Source organism: Ambystoma mexicanum, chromosome 11 (genome assembly GCF_040938575.1).
Source record: "Ambystoma mexicanum isolate Mex_15411 chromosome 11, UKY_AmexF1_1, whole genome shotgun sequence".
Taxonomy (NCBI): Eukaryota; Metazoa; Chordata; class Amphibia; order Caudata; family Ambystomatidae; genus Ambystoma; species Ambystoma mexicanum.
This window is the reverse complement of record NC_090934.1, coordinates 897,220,902-897,236,889: the sequence shown is the minus strand read 5'-3', so window position 1 is coordinate 897,236,889 and position 15,988 is coordinate 897,220,902. Positions and strand designations below refer to the sequence as shown.

The window sequence follows — 15,988 nt, the reverse complement described above, 5'->3', positions numbered from 1 at the left end:
ATTGCAGAAGTAAAAAAAATCCAGTCCTAAGGCAGTGGTTGGGCGGGTATGGTTTGGTGAAGTTATGGACTGTGGTCACAGTGCTTGAGTGAGCGACACCCGCTCCAGGGGAGGTGGAGTTTGGGAGAGTCCAGGATGTGACACATTCTGCCAATTAGTTTCCATTTTTAAAATATGCAGCCCTTTGACTGCACTATTTGCTTCTGTAAACATTGCGATATGTTTTCTACAATGGGGTGAGGAAAACTGCCCAATTGTAGTCCACACAGTCATCCCTACCCAAACAGTGCACTTATAGTACAGTCTACTAAACTCAGATGTTTCATCAGAAACAAGTAGCAGTTCTGGAAACCCTAAACCCAAAATGTTAAGGGAATTATGTTCAGAATTACCACTAGGCTAAATTGTTAAACGCTTTGTAGTGGGTGTGGTGCTATGGGGAGCTTTTCAAATAGCTTCTGATTTATTAAGGCATGGGTGTCAAACTGGGCCAGATAGGACCCCAGCAGCCCATTCCTCTGGCCCTCCACAAACAGTTCAGTTTGTAGAGGAATGTTGTCTGCTGAGGTGAACAAAAGACAAAACAAAAGACAAAGACAGGTTTACGCACATGCAAAGGCTCTAGTTTCATTGACATGAGGGAAAGACACTGTCACCAGTAGTGGGTTATCTGCAGAGAAGGGTGAAAAACACCTGTGCACTAAAAGAAAAATACCCTTAAAGAACGGAAAAATAAAGTAAGGTAACCAACACAAAGATTATCAAAAATCTAACCAAAATAATTTCATCCAAATAAACATTCACCTTTGCATAAAACAAAGTTCTAAGTGGTATCTTTTTCTGCAACCACCCTGAAAGACTGTGGCATTATACCTACTCAACACATGCAATTATTTTGAGCTCAACAAGATACCCAGATACGCCCTCTAAAACATCAATTTTTCCTGGGACTTTCTGTTAAGTCACACCTGAAACCTGTTCATTATCTGAAACAAAGCTGATTGTACATTTATTATTAAACTATTGGCTGGCATTGATTCAGGAATCTTACTCAATGTTTCTGTGCATAATACTGTGGAGCATCACAGAACCCCCCACCATAATTAAAAGTAGCAGTATGAATGGGAAATGAAGGTGATCGGCAGACGGGAAGGGGTGAGTCGGAGAGTGCAAGAGAAAAGCTCATTGACAAGGAAGTAGAATGGAATACATGTTTTTCACCTTGCTATAAGGACTATTCCATAACACTAGCGTTTATTATGTTCGTTTAAATCCCAGGGGACTCTCGGTTAGGATGCCCTGATTTTGTTTGCACCAGCCAATGCTGGTAGCCATTATGATGCGTGGCACAGCCGCAATAAAAAATGGTGCATCTGGATTGTTGAGCTTCCCCATGTTACTGGGACAAGGTCACTGACTCAATCCCAATGGATCTGGCTGGACTAAACCAGTCTACACAATGAGACCCTTTTCCAACACCGGACATCGTTGGACGGGTGGAGGTCAACACCTCTCACCAGTGCAAGACGCTGCCAGAAACTCCTTATTTGCGCCAATTTTAATCAGTACTGATTAATAAGGTAATCTGTACATCATACATAGTAAGTGTGCACTCTACAGAACTGTTTGTAAATGGTATGGCTTTTTATTTAATTTCTCCTGCCATTTGTGCTGTAAATTACACCATAGCGACCAATTTATTTACAAAAAACTAAATTCTCATAGGGGAAACTGCCCCAATCTCCCTGAGTGGATTCAGGCTCACTTAATTAGCTTTATTGCACTAATTTGTGAGAAAACATTTAAGGCACACCACTTTACAAAATCCTCTAAGCGCCAATGTTTATTTTCCAATCCGTTTCATAGGCCTGGTGGACAGTCTCAAGAGAGGGGTACATTTGACTACAAACCGACCCCCTGTTTGATTGAGTTTGACACTGCAGCATTAAGCCCAGGGTTAAGCCGGAACCTTACCCATGATGGACATATAGACAGAACCATTGAGTACACTGAGGCTGCAAATAAACAGAATGCTGGCTTTTATAGTCTAGCACTGTTCTGTGCCAGCCATCATTCCATCTGAAATCATTCCGGTGTAAGGTCCTATAAACAGTGCTTTAAGTGAGATGCAATGTTAAGGGGGGCCTTAAGCAAGGGTTCTTATTATAGGTTCTGGAAATAGCTTGACCCAAACAATAATAAACCATGAGATCCTGCAAACACGTGTTTGGGACACCCAGGATGCTCTCAGGTGTAATTATTTGCATTAATTTTGATGATTGTAAAGACAGCTCTCTGGCATGGTTTGTAAATAAATTGTCTGTAAACAAGTCCCTCTCTCACTCAGTATATAAACAATCCAATCAGTGAGTAAATCAGCTTTATTTTTAAATAAGCCACTTATGAGAAAGGGGAGGGAGACAAATAGCAGAAAGTGAGTTCCTGCCTGCTTTGCAGAAAATCAAAAAGCATTATGGGAACAAAAGAATGACAAAAATGTTTATATTTGACAAATATATCAGACATATTGATTCATCATGATGCATACTGTTTTTGGGACTAATTAAATGTATCACATCCTTAACCCTAATAGTAAAATATCTGCAAACCTTGAGCCATACATGCTCAGGTGGACAGGATCAGTTTACAGCGACAAAGCTTTGGCTGTTCTTCGTGAGCAAAAGACACATGGCCTCATTACGAGTTATAAGTTTGCCGGTATTCCGGAAATTAATCATCTGGAATGCGGCAAACGGAATTACTGATACCGCCACTTGGTCAGTCGGTATTACCACTGGAGTTAATACCTCTGCTGGTAATACAGGCAGATTTCAAGTGGTGGTTTGGCAGTGTAAATCCCCATTTTAGGCAGTCCATAGGACTCCATTGGGGATTTCTGCCGGTGTTACCTCCGCAGGTATTACCGGATGGTAATACCACCTATTTTTGGAAGTAAAGTGGAGCCGTTACCTCCAGCTGCATGCTGGAGGTAACCGCTCCACTTTTACGTCCAAAAATGCTAATATTACCATCCGGTAATACCAGCGACGTTAATACGGGCAAACTTGTAGTTTGACGGTGCAGGAAAAATGGAGGGAAACGGAATTACCTCCACTTTTCCCTACACCGTCAAACTCGTAAAGCTCGTAATGAGCCTCAAATGTCTCATTTCCGTAAAAATACATTCCTTTGACACATACATTGGTGGTTATTCTGCAGTTCATAACCTCTGCCAGGACAAGTGCAGGTCCAGACACAAACACAGGTTTCCTGGCAGCACCCCCGGCTCAGGAGCAGTTTTTGGAGATTGCCTCATTCTGCACAGGATAGCTCCGGCCTACGTAAAGCCCTTTCTGTAAAATGGAGCCAGCCTGCACCTGAAAATTACATTGAAACGCATAGCTAAGTCAGATTTGCGAGAGCCTCAAAGTAATGCATCAAGGAGAAGTGACAACTTTGCCCTATCAGAACCCAGGTACCCATGGCCTCATTATGATACTGGCGGTAGCCGTGCTGGTAAAAGCGACAGGGCTGCCTCCGGTATCATTTTTGTTTTGGCGCCCGCGAATGGGTTTATTACCGGGTTATTATGGCCTTAGCCGATCTGGTATTTGTCCATTCGCGGGCACCGGAAAATATTCTTCCCCGTTCCCATAGGGTTCAATGGGAATGGGGAACCCGGATTCACCAGCACCATTTGTGAATGGTGCCGGTGCATCCGACATGCTCTGCTTGCGGGTGCCGGTATGCCCGCCAGGTTAGACCTGGCCGGTGAAAAGGCACCCGCGAGCAGAACTCATAGTTTGCCGGTCCGGTCGTAACCGCGCCGGTAGCTTACCAGCCCTGTTACTACCGGACCGGCAAACTTATAATGAGGCCGCATATGTGCTGTTACCTCTTGATCAAGTCTAGTGCAAGGACTGGGATTCTAATCCGATTAATCTGAACATGTTTTATAATTGTCATTAAACTATTTCTGTTTCTTACATGTACATACACTGTCACTTATTACTCCATGGGTTTATATTTCCCATTGAAATTTCTTGTTGACTCATTCTTAGCCTTTAACATGATCCTTAATTCACTTCGGAAACCCTCATAACATAACGCCATGAAACAATGTTTGGGGAACACGTGATAGAAGTGCAACTAAAAAAGCCTAACTATACTGTCATCTATTTCTTACAGGTGGACCCGGTACCATATTATGAAGCCTGTTTGAGTGACACATGTGCCTGCAATACCGGTGGGGACTGTGAATGCTTCTGCACTGTGGTTGCTGCCTATGCCCAGGCCTGCAATGAAGCATGTGTTTGTGTTCACTGGAGGACCCCTGAGATTTGTCGTGAGTATGGAGGCATTCAACGAATAGACGCTAAAAATGATTGAACAGTGAAATGCGTTGATTAATAAAGACCAAGGGGCAGCGGAAGGAGAGACACATAAAGTGATTTAGATATAGAGGGAGTGCATACTGGGGATGAAAGAAGATAGAGTGATAGTGAGAGACAAAGTGGACATCAGGCAATAGGATAAAGCTAAGTCTACAGCACTTTGACTTTTACATGCACATTTGAATGTGCTAGAAGGACTTGCAATAGTTGAAGGAGCAAATGGAGGGTTTGTTCAAACACTGATGAGGAGCAAAGCGCATGATTCAGGTGGTACAGCGAGCAACCAGAGAAACACGATTAGGAGAAGCAGGTCTTTTGATATTTTAGAAAATAAAGCATAGATAACAAAACTGTCGAATTTGGAAAAAAGAGAGCGCTAGTTAAGAGTGATGGGATAAGGAGAGAGATGAGAACATGGAGGAAGGCAACCAAGAAGGCAAACAACAGAGTCAAACATGTACAGACAAAGGGCAAAAGCATAGGCAGGGAGTTTTAAGAATACTAAAGTGAGTGTTTTAGTGGCCAGAAAGGTGAGACATTAACAGGAAAGAGCAAAATAAAAAATGGGATTAGGGACAGATACTGAAGAATCAAAAGTAACCAAGTTTTGGAGCAGACGGAAAATGAGCAAGTGAATCGGGATATAAGAAAATGAAAAGGGACAAGAGCAGCCATAGGGGGAAGAGACAGGAAAAAGAGTATCACATGTTAGTGGAGTTAAGATGAAGAGAATGTGAAAGCATCCAAGACTTAACAGTTGTGAGAAAGCTAGCAGGAGAAGGGTGAAGTTGAGCAGAAAGAGGGGCTACAGCTGAGAATAGGCTGCATAAAAGCGACAATAAATCCGAAATAAAAGAATGATATTGAACAGAGGAATAGAATACAGAGACAAAAGTAAGGGGCCAATGATTTTGTGGAACTTCAAAATGCAAAGGACAGGGACAAATAAGAAAATCGTCAAGTCATGAAACGGAATACGTCCAGTGAGAAAGATAAAAGAACAAGGACACAAAGTGGACATAGTTACCAGGAGAAGAAAGATAAATGCAAATAATAGAACACTCCTGTCACCACCACCCTGTGTCGCCCAGTTTTGATATTTGCTTAAATTGGGGTTCTTTCCATGCACTCCCCTAGACCACACCGCCACCATCTTAACCCCCCCCCTACTCCCTACCCCGACATACACATATACATTTACATGTATATGCATATCTAATTGGTAGATTTTGACCACAAGTGCACAAATAAAATGCTGATTTGTATATAGAAGTCTATGAAATCCTGTATTATGGTGAATTGGTAGTGGGAGTCCAGGAGCTGCAGCTCACGTGTTTGCTTTGAATGTGGAGCTCCCCCTTCTCTCTTCTCCTCTTGTCTTGTGCCTTCCTGACCTGGACACAGCAGTCTCTGCCACCAGGCTAACACTGACATTGATATCTCCCAGAAGCACTCCTCCAATCTATCCCCTTCCACTCCTCTGCTTTTCTTCCCAGGTCTACAAAGCAGTTCTTTTTGAATTATGTCAATGAACAAAACACCTCCATAAATAAAAACATGTTTTTCTACAATAAGATTCCAAATTTTCTAAGAGGCAGACAAAGCTGATTTATTTGTCTAACTGGGTCTTTCTTTTCATTGGTATTATCACATTTCCATAAAAAACCTGCAAGCTGGCTAATATATGTTGCATTACTCCTCTACAACCCACAAATGTGTTGGGTGGAAGGTTTTGAATAATTCTGAGCCACTGGCACTGCTCTGGACAACCTTCCACGCTACTGTTTTTAGCCCGTCTGCGCCATTGCAAAAGGAGTCCCACCACTCCTCACGATTCCCTAACTTGGCGTTCTGGAGCTGTAAACCCACAGAGTCACGGTGGTTCTAGGGGTTCCTCAAGTTAAGAGAAAGCCTATATCCCAAATCGTAGGGGTGCACAAGAAGATATTGGTAATGTCATAGGCATGATTCTCTGGCTGTTCAAATCAGAAGAATCTGGGAGCGTGTGCCTAACAACTGCCACCACACCAAGAATACCCTTTCTAAAGTATTCACAAACATTACTACATCTCATTCGATAAGATCTCTGCACCCAGATCAGTGGCCACTGCGACAGCCGGCTGTTGCCATGACACCCTGGTGAATTTCGTTTCATCCTTGTCTCTGTAAATATTTTCCTAGTATATTCTTAATCGTTTTTACTCCTAGCCACAAAAGCCGAACATACCAAATGACATAATGGGTCTGTGAATCCCTAATTCTAGACAATCACTTTCCCAGTGAAGGTGCAAAGGCACATCAATAAATACTACAGCAGTATTTGGTATTACTGCTGTGTTGCTGTACCACCAATGAGAGAACGAACCGAAGGCACCAAGAAGTAAGATACGTATGTCTGGGTTGCTTCTGGCGATAAGTTGATCTCCAGAACTAAACACATTGATTATGGTGATAATCACATTGCTGCCAAATATCCTATGACAGCTGTGCCCAAGGCTTTAAAATGACTAGTGAGCTAAGAGCTTCCCATTTCTACCACTACTTCCTTCTAACAAATAGGTCTTTCCCTCAATGTGGAGTCATTACGCTACAATGTTCACCAGTAGTTCAACCAGGAAATGACCAAACTCTATGTTGGATGCCTTGAAGGTCTCGGCAGTTTGTGCCAATATAAAGCGGGTCCTGCATGGGGAAGTGTCCAATTGATAGATAATGGGGATGTGTGAGGCATTTAATGGTTGCTCATTACATTGCTGAAAGCATCTGTTGGAAAAGGGACCTTTTTTGTTCTGAACTTGTGTTTTTCTTCTCTTGCAACAGCTCTATTCTGCGATTACTACAACGAGAATGATGAGGGGTGCGAGTGGCACTATAAACCCTGCGGAGCCCCCTGCGTGAAGACCTGCCGAAATCCCAGTGGACATTGCCTGCATGATGTACCAGGCTTAGAAGGTATGCAGGAAAATGTTGTCCAGGTGTTTCAGTTGTTATTCTTTAAAGTGGCTTGACACCATGAATCCTTTCTCTCATTTATGGTGTTGGAGCCGAGCTCCCCAAAACATCTCCTGAACATTCTGTGAACGAGAAGAATTAGGAACTCACAGAGTCTTGGCTGCAAGTAATCCCAAATGATTTTGAAATCAATCTTAATTGAGGACATTTAAGTGCCAGAGATAATGTAGATATACAAGACCATTTTTGCATTGACTTTTTGTTAAAGTTAACATTTTAAATACTGAGTACGTGCACATCCATTTGTTCCCCAATGTCTATGAATTGCAGAGGGTGGTGTCTTTCGCTTTCTTTGAGACTCACATACATTTCTTGAAAAAAGCAATCGTTGGATGTCCTAAAGGATTTTATAGGTGATTTTGCACTAATTTTAGAATCTTTGGAAGGCTGCTCGTAGAGAGAATAATCAAACTGGATAGTTATAGAATGTTACGTCTTTTGTCACCTATGAATTAAATGACCTTATAGCAATCTATATATGTTGGAGAGTACAATTGGAGATATAATAATATAGCAGATAAATGACATATAGACAAAAACAGGAACCATTTCTGACAGAACACTTTGCTCAAACAGGCCACTGTGTAGTCCAGTTATCTTTTCAGCATGTATTAGAGCTGATTGCATCCAAGGAGAGGGGTTTGAGTGAACAGGCTCAAAACTAGCCTGTATTTTGAGTTTGGCAGTGACAGAGTAGTATGCGGTTCTCGTTCTCTGTAGGATAAACGGACCGCCACCTGTCAAGGTTACACCCACTTTTGTCTCAAAGCACTGAGAAGAAAATGGAAAGCAGCATGCTAGCACTGTATATTACACAAAACAAATACGAAATGTAAAAAAGAAACTCCAGTTATGGAAACCACCATTAGTTTTAAAGAATGAGACTTGACTCTTGCCAGAAAGAGCCCAATAGTTTCTGATAGGAGAAATAACATAGTGACTGGAAAGCGCAATTTCACAAGGGTGAAATGAAGGAAAGGTGTTATAGGGTTAAGTAATCTTGCCCTTGATCCTCGCAATACAAACAAGCATTTCATTCACATTTTGAAAGCAACCTCCCACTCCAGAGCAACAGGAGACTTAAAATATAGAAGTGGTGAGTTTGAGAGAGAGAGGGAGAGGGTGTAAGATAGAGAGAGAGAGAAGAGAGAGAGAAAGAGAGAGAGAGAGAGAGAGAGAGAGAGAGAGATAGAGAGAGAGAGAGAGAGCGAGAGAGCGAGAGAGAGAGAGAGAGAGAGAGGCCCCCCTCACTTTGGAAGGCTCACAGATTTGATGAATGCCATAATTCGCAACCCATTGACTCTCCGAGGTGGGTGAAATCAGATATGTGGTGGGTGAATCCCATGGATGTGAATGGGAACTAATGAATGATGCTGAAAGCATGTGAAGGTTTGCCATCTGATAAGAGTCAGGTAGCTCAAGCCAACAGGATGGACTGCTAATCAGACCCCCCTTTTCATGAAGATACATGCAAAAAGCATAGTGAGCACATGTGCCCTGGTGAATCAGTCTCCTGATATCTGCAACACCTGCTCTCCAGTGGTACAATATGTTTAAATAGGTATAAAGAATCCCTATTAACATGAAAACATCCTACTCCACCAACGGGGATATAGATATATGTAATACAATAAAGAGCAAGATGATACGTGTTGTTTACTTGCCTCCAACCCCCTCACACAGGAACTCTATAAGGTTTTCCCGCATCACTAGTCCTGAAAAAATGGACCGTCTGCTATAACTGATTTACACAAATGTATAACAAGTTTAGGCACCCAAGAGGGTAAAAGGAAAACAACCTCCAAGCCTTTAAATGGTGAAACTTCAAAGCACGTCACAGGATGACAAATTTGCTGGAGGCTTGGATTGTTTTCCTTTTACCCTCTTGGGTGCCTGAATCTACCCTTTCAACACGGTGTGGAAGAGATTAGTGGATGCTTTTAAATTCATCCCCTGAAGAATGTTCGCCTGAACTGGGCAGTTAAGAACAGAAACATGTTGGGATGCTTGTTGTTTTAGTGACACATTGAGATTTTTTTGTGTGTTATGTGATATCTTCTGTGTCGTATAAATAAGTCATCTGATGTTTTATATGTGTTTTATATTTGTTTTTTAATGTTTAGTACACTGTGTTAGGTGAGGGTAGTGTTTTTTGTTTAAATTCAGTTTGAATTATTTGAATAATAAACTTGTTATACATTTGTGTAAATCAGTTATAGCAGACGGTCCATTTTTTCAGAACTAGTGATGCGGGAAAACCTTATAGAGTTCCTGTGTGAGGGGGTTGGAGGCAAGTAAACAACACGTATCATCTTGCTCTCCAGTGGTACAAGGCATGTTCAAAGGTCATATTTGTTTTCTTGACCGCTGCTGCGGTACAAAGGTCATTACTGACAGAAGCAGCATTTAACTTCTTCACCTCTGATTCAAAGCATGATAAATGTAAGCCTTTCACTCTGAAGGCAGGGTCATCTCTAAGAATATGCCATGCTTAGTTTCGCTGCGTTTACTGATAATGAACACAACTATCAATGTCACATCAAAATGGTATCATACAGTGAAAGGTATCATACAGTGTCAACCCTGTGAGCCCAGGTCTGTGCTGTGGGGGCCATGTGAATTCAATCCTAGACTGCATGTCTCTACTTCAGCAATTGAGACAAAAGGCAGGATGCCAGGCCTTCTTTGCTTCTCTTGGAGGATGTGTACAACCTACCCTCCACCTCAGGCGTCCTCAACAGAACCGAGGGAACTCTGCTTCAAAGAGGCATGCACATAACAAAGTCTTGCCTCATATCAGAAGGTTCCTCACCAGAGGGCCTTTGAAGCTACAAGACTGGGAAAGGGGTGCAGCCCAGAGTGACCAGAGAGGGCACAGGGAACTTGAAGAAGCGTGCCTTCACCTTGCTTTTTCTGAGCTTCTCTTTCCTTCCTGTCCCATCCAATTCTTACAATGATGCAACAAGGCAAAGGCCACTTGTCCTAGCAACATGGACTGGACCTCTTAAAGCAGGCTTTTTTTTTGTCCAATCCCCTCTGCCCATGTATCTCTATCGGGAGTGCAGCCCATTCCAAAGTCCTCCAGTTGTGAGATGAAGACACAGGAGAGCTCTGTCCCCTAGTCCCACATTAGGAGTGATTTGCTGTGGGACTCAGGACTCAGGACTTCACTCTGCCAGCTGCATAGGACCCGGGACCCCCACCGGAGGTGAAGAAACCCTTGCAGATGCAAGCTAAAGCTCTCGCAGCCCATTCCAAAGTCCTCCAGTTGTGAGATGAAGACACAGGAGAGCTCTGTCCCCAAGTCCCACATTAGGAGTGATTTGCTGTTGGACTCAGGACTCAGGACTTCACTCTGCCAGCTGCATAGGACCCGGGACCCCCACCGGAGGTGAAGAAACCCTTGCAGATGCAAGCTAAAGCTCTCTAGACTCCGAGTGAATTGGGCACTGATTTACCTCACCCTAGAACTCCTAAATGGGGACTCACAGTGCTCATAGAATCCTAGAGCAGTCGTATCTCCTATCTCAACATTTCAAGCTGCCCTCACACTGAATTTGACCTTGTTTGAAGCCTTTGAACTACACAGAACTCACAGTGCTGACTTTGACACACCCATTGAACTTCAAACCACTGTCTGCATCCATCAAACCAGTTTGCTACTGCATTGCACCAGCACAGAATGTCACTTGTTTGGCTCGAATACCAACTCACTGCTGCAGATTCCATCAGACCACTGCATCTGGAACAACACAGTTAACCACCAGCATCTTTGCATCACACCCAAGTCAACTGTTGAACCAACCTTGGTGAATTCCTAGATCAATATGACTTGATGCACTTGAACACAATTTGTTCTGCAAGTACAGCGTGGAGAAGCCCAGTTTGATGCTGTCAAACCACCTAATATATGATCAAGGATAGGCGTCCCCAACCACGTAGACCCAGAGGAGTAAAAGAACAAGCAGCAAAGGTGAATGGGGTCACGTGGGGTGAGCCGCTAGAAAAATCAAGCGAAGTACGTAACTGTCAGTATAAGAGCCCAAAGAGGGGATAGGCCAGGTCAAGGATAGCATAAAATCAAATTATCTTTGTTATTCACATATTAAATTACATAACACATAGTGCTGAATCCATGGTAAAACAACATAAAAACACACAATCAATGTTGGATAAATACAAATAAAGTGCATAGTTACTGAATAATCACCCTGCAATACAGGATGGGAGCAGAGTGCACAAAAAAGAAAAACACACAATCAATTTTAAATATATGCAAATAAGGTGCATAATTACCAAATAATCCCCCTGCAATACAGGATGGGAGCAAAGTGCACAAAAAAGACACCCCCCCCCCCCATCAGTAATATGACGGGAGAAAACAAGACAGGAAATGTGAAGGAAAAAGGGGAAAAAGAATTTTGAAAAAGAAAGAGGATCCCCAATGGGGTCCTGTTATTATCCCCAGTTTAGAATTGAATTTAAAGAATGATCAGACAAGCTTGTAGTGCAGAGATGGTAGAAAATAACAAACTGCAGCACTTGTCACCATTTGACCTAACCAGTCAACCACCAGTACCTAGTGCAGCTACCACCGTTCTCATGTGCTACACTGGTATCATCAAGTAGGTAGTTTTGACGACCTAAAAAAATGTCTAAGATGTCTATCTCTTTAAGAAAAGGAGAGAGAAGACTTGACAGTCGTCTTCCTCAGGGCAGGACAGAAATGGTTGTAAACTGTTGGAACCGCAATAAATTAAACAGTCAATGGGTGGACATCTAAATATTGTTCCCTGTGTCCTTCCATAGCCTGATTGTTCCTCTGTGTACGTTGCGTTCCATCTTTATCCGATTCATCACTAAAGTGCAACAGAAAGTTGAAAAAAATGAATAAGAAGAAAGGAAAAAACAAACATATGGTAAAGTTAAAATTGCCATAGTTAAAAATCCTTGACCTAGCCTAGCAACCCCACAGTCACTCAATATAAGTAATTACAGTATGGTTCTCAACAAGAATCCAAAACATGCACAAACAGCTGGATTTTAGAGTCATATTGTGGGGACCATAATAGGTGAAGGGATGTAAAAATATATTCCATCCCCGTTAGCTTGCTGCGGATATTCAATTAGATAAATCCGACAGTACAGATAACCAGGAGAGGAGAACCTAAATTAATGAGGAAACTCACTGCAATCCCGGTGGCATATGCATAAACAGACAGAGTAGCGCACTTAAACAGTCCAACTTTCAACATGAAAGTCCACACCTTCAAAATAGGAAGGAAATCAGAAAGACTGTTGTTACTTCCAATAAGGATCCACCAAATACTGACATTGCTTCAATCTCTTTGGCTTTGGGTAATACTGGATCTCACCTGCACTCGACAGTCATAGAGCAGTGACACATCCCTTTTGTTTGTGACAACATACATGAAATCCTAGGGAACGTGAAAGCTGAGAGAGAGAGTCCTACACATAGGCGACCCTCTGACAGGAAGACCTTTTGGAGGGGAAGAACCACACTAGACCACAGAGCCAGCGTTAGCGTGGATAGCAAATGAGGGTTACATGTCTTAAATAAAATGTTTTTATTAATTTGGTGATGTCCCCTCCCAAGCCCCCTGTTTTCCCAGCTTTTTTACCACCGCTCAAGCTCCCCCCACTCTTTTTACTCCTTTACCCGACCCCCATATATATATTTAGAAGAAATGTCGATTTTTTTTTCGTTATTTGGGTTTCACTGAAAATGTTTTTCACTATTCTAATTTCAATATAAACACTGTACACCACAAACGAGATGCTCGCAAGACACCGGAGGCTGTCGTCTTGACCGACAAAGATGCTTGTGTCAAGAAGGAGAAGGGTATGGTAAAGAGACCCTCTCGCCTGGTGGCGCATACACACAGAAGCTGTAGTGGGCCTGTGGCCCATTAACTGACGTGGAGACCAGACTGCAGCAGGGATACCCAATTCACGACCTCTGCACGAGAAGTGCATTAGCTGCCAAACTCAGGAGTAGAAGAGAGGTGAACCATTCTGATGAGAGAGGTAACACCATTGAGAGGGCTAAAGGTGATGAGTAAGGCTGGGAAAGCCACAAGGGTTACGGGATCCAGATAAACACAAATGGAGATAAAGCAAACCTATCAGAGAGCCCTGAGAAACTGAGAAGCTTTCGAGGCTGGAAAAGATACAGGGGGTTATGGGAGCCAGATAAACCCAGACAGAGTAGCCTTTCAGAGGGCCATGGGCGTTGGCAAGCCGCGAGAAACTGAAAAACTTTCAAGGATGGGGAAGCCACGAAGGTACCCACCTTGCCACAAGAGTTGCGCCTAGAAACACTTGTGTACAGGAACGTTATAAATGCCACATCATATCATATCATATCTTACAGGAGCCAGATAAACACAAATAGAGATACATTAAGGCTATCAGTGGGCCATAGGGCTTTGGAGAGCCCCAAGAAAATAAGAGACAGTAATATTCAAGTCTGGTAAAGACACAAGGGTTATGGGAGCCAAGAAAACCTGAATGGGCAGACGCCCCATCGAGGCCCTGCTGAAGTAAGCGTATCTGAGGGCCAGAGGGCTTTGCTGAGCTAAAGAATCATGAAAGAGAACAAACTGAACTGGAGAGAGAGATAACCTGGAGAGTTTTAACCACTAAGCTCCAAACTAGAACATTGTAAACCACCAAGTAGGAAACAGTGCTATTACATTAATTACATCTTTTCTTCCTGGAAAGAGGAAACCGTGTGGATTTAACACTTGACATACAAAACCTACATAGAGGTTGAGAACTGTATTGTACTGCATTGCCAACAATTAATGCACTTTTAAAGAGTGAACTGGAGAAAGAGATCCAAGGGATTGGGCAAGGCAGAGGCCAAAGACAGAGGCTATTGCTCCGGCCTTCTTTTTCTGTTATATTTTCTTAAGCGGAAGGGACTAGTTAGCTAATATGATTTGGACTAAGGACTATTCATCTTGGACTTTGACAAGCACCCTTACTTTTTAATTTGTTAGGCAGGGAACCTCCCTCACAGCAGTAGGGTTAGATAGGCATTTCCTTTTTATTTAAATAAAACATCCTAAACCTGACACATCTTACACCCTCATCACGACTTGGGCGGTAACTCCGGCGCTATTAGCGCCGGCGCTATCTGCCCTACTGCCAAACTCCCCGGCGCTAATAGCGCCGGATCACGAGTTTGGTGGTAATGTTAATCCCCATTCCCCATTGAGCCCATTCGGGAATGCCCCATTCCGCATTGGGCTCAATGGGGAAATTTCACGCTAATACCACCGGCGGATTTCCCGCCGGCGGTATGAGCGCAAATTTTCGGCGGATTTCTCCCCAGCTAAGAGCTGGGGCGAAATCCGCTGAAGTCCTGATTTGGCAGACCCTTAAATCCGCCGGTAATAGCGCTACCGCCGGATTTAAGGGTTACCGCCAAAGTCGTGATGAGGTCCTTAGACTGTTTCGTCACATATGGTGTCATCACTGTGATGTAGGTGACCCGATAGACAGTATGACCTTCTTCGATAGCGGTTGGCCAATCCCATTGACAGTGGGCAATAAAACCATCACAAGGGTCGGCCCACAGACATTTCTCCAGTGGAGAAACACGGGCATACAGCCCTCTCCTCCAAACTCCCAGCTGATTCTGAGGAAGAAGAAAACCCTCAGAATATTATTCAAACCAAGACATTTCTAAACCCATCACATCCCTCAAGGCCCTCCTGGAGAATGTTATTTTATCTTATCTGAATTTGTAGAGTGCAACCTTCACCAACTAGGCCATCATGGCTCTAAAAGGGGTTGGGCGGTGCAAGCCAAAAAAGAAAATTCACTCAAGCCAACAACAGAAAGGTCTTAAGGGCATGTCGAAAAGTCATGTAGAGTGAGTGGGGATGAGTTCAATAATTGAGCCGCTACCACAGAGAGAGAGTGCTCTCCTACACATGAAAGTCTGAAACAAGGGACTAGAATATGCAGAGTGGTGGAAGAAAGCAACCAGCGAGAGGGCACATACGGTATACATTCTGCCTGCAGATATTCAGGTTCTGTTTTATAGAATGCGCAGTGGACAAGGCAGAGGGCCTTAAACTTTATCTGCTTAGTAACATGTAGCCAATGTAGTGAATGCAAGATGGGGGATGTTGAGGAGAACCGAGCAGCACCAGTTGCCAGCCTGGCTGCCGTGTTTTGCAGGATTTGAAAATGCTGGAGCAAAAAACCTGGTTGCCCCCAGAAAAGCGCATTACAGCAATCCAAAGAACCAGATGTATGGGAAGATACTACCATAGGATGAAGAAGACAGGGAAGGTAGGGTAAAACTTTACGCAGAATGCAAAGCTTAAAATGAACCAACTGGCATATGGTGCTAACCTGTGCCTGCATAGAAAGGGATGCAGAGAGCTTAACACACAGATTTTTAACCACTTTGGACAGGGAAGGTAAGTGACCACATTCATCTGGCCAGAAAGCAGAAGACCATCCCGAGGACTCCTCAGAGGAGCCAGTGATGAGGGTCTCTGTTTTGTCTCAGTTAAGACAGCAAATTTCTGCCCTTCCGAAGA

The 15,988-nt window shown here is 43.2% G+C and overlaps 1 protein-coding gene across 1 annotated transcript in view; it reads left to right on the top strand.

The window, feature by feature from the left end:
* The window catches only part of LOC138505060 (mucin-2-like), a 179,627-nt gene that overhangs the window by 147,915 nt on the left and 15,724 nt on the right, over positions 1 to 15,988 (top strand). Inside the window, exons 10-11 of the mRNA XM_069625385.1 lie at positions 4,189 to 4,345; positions 7,215 to 7,346. Coding sequence (XP_069481486.1) covers positions 4,189 to 4,345; positions 7,215 to 7,346 — 289 coding nt within the window. The remainder of the gene's footprint in view (positions 1 to 4,188; positions 4,346 to 7,214; positions 7,347 to 15,988) is intronic.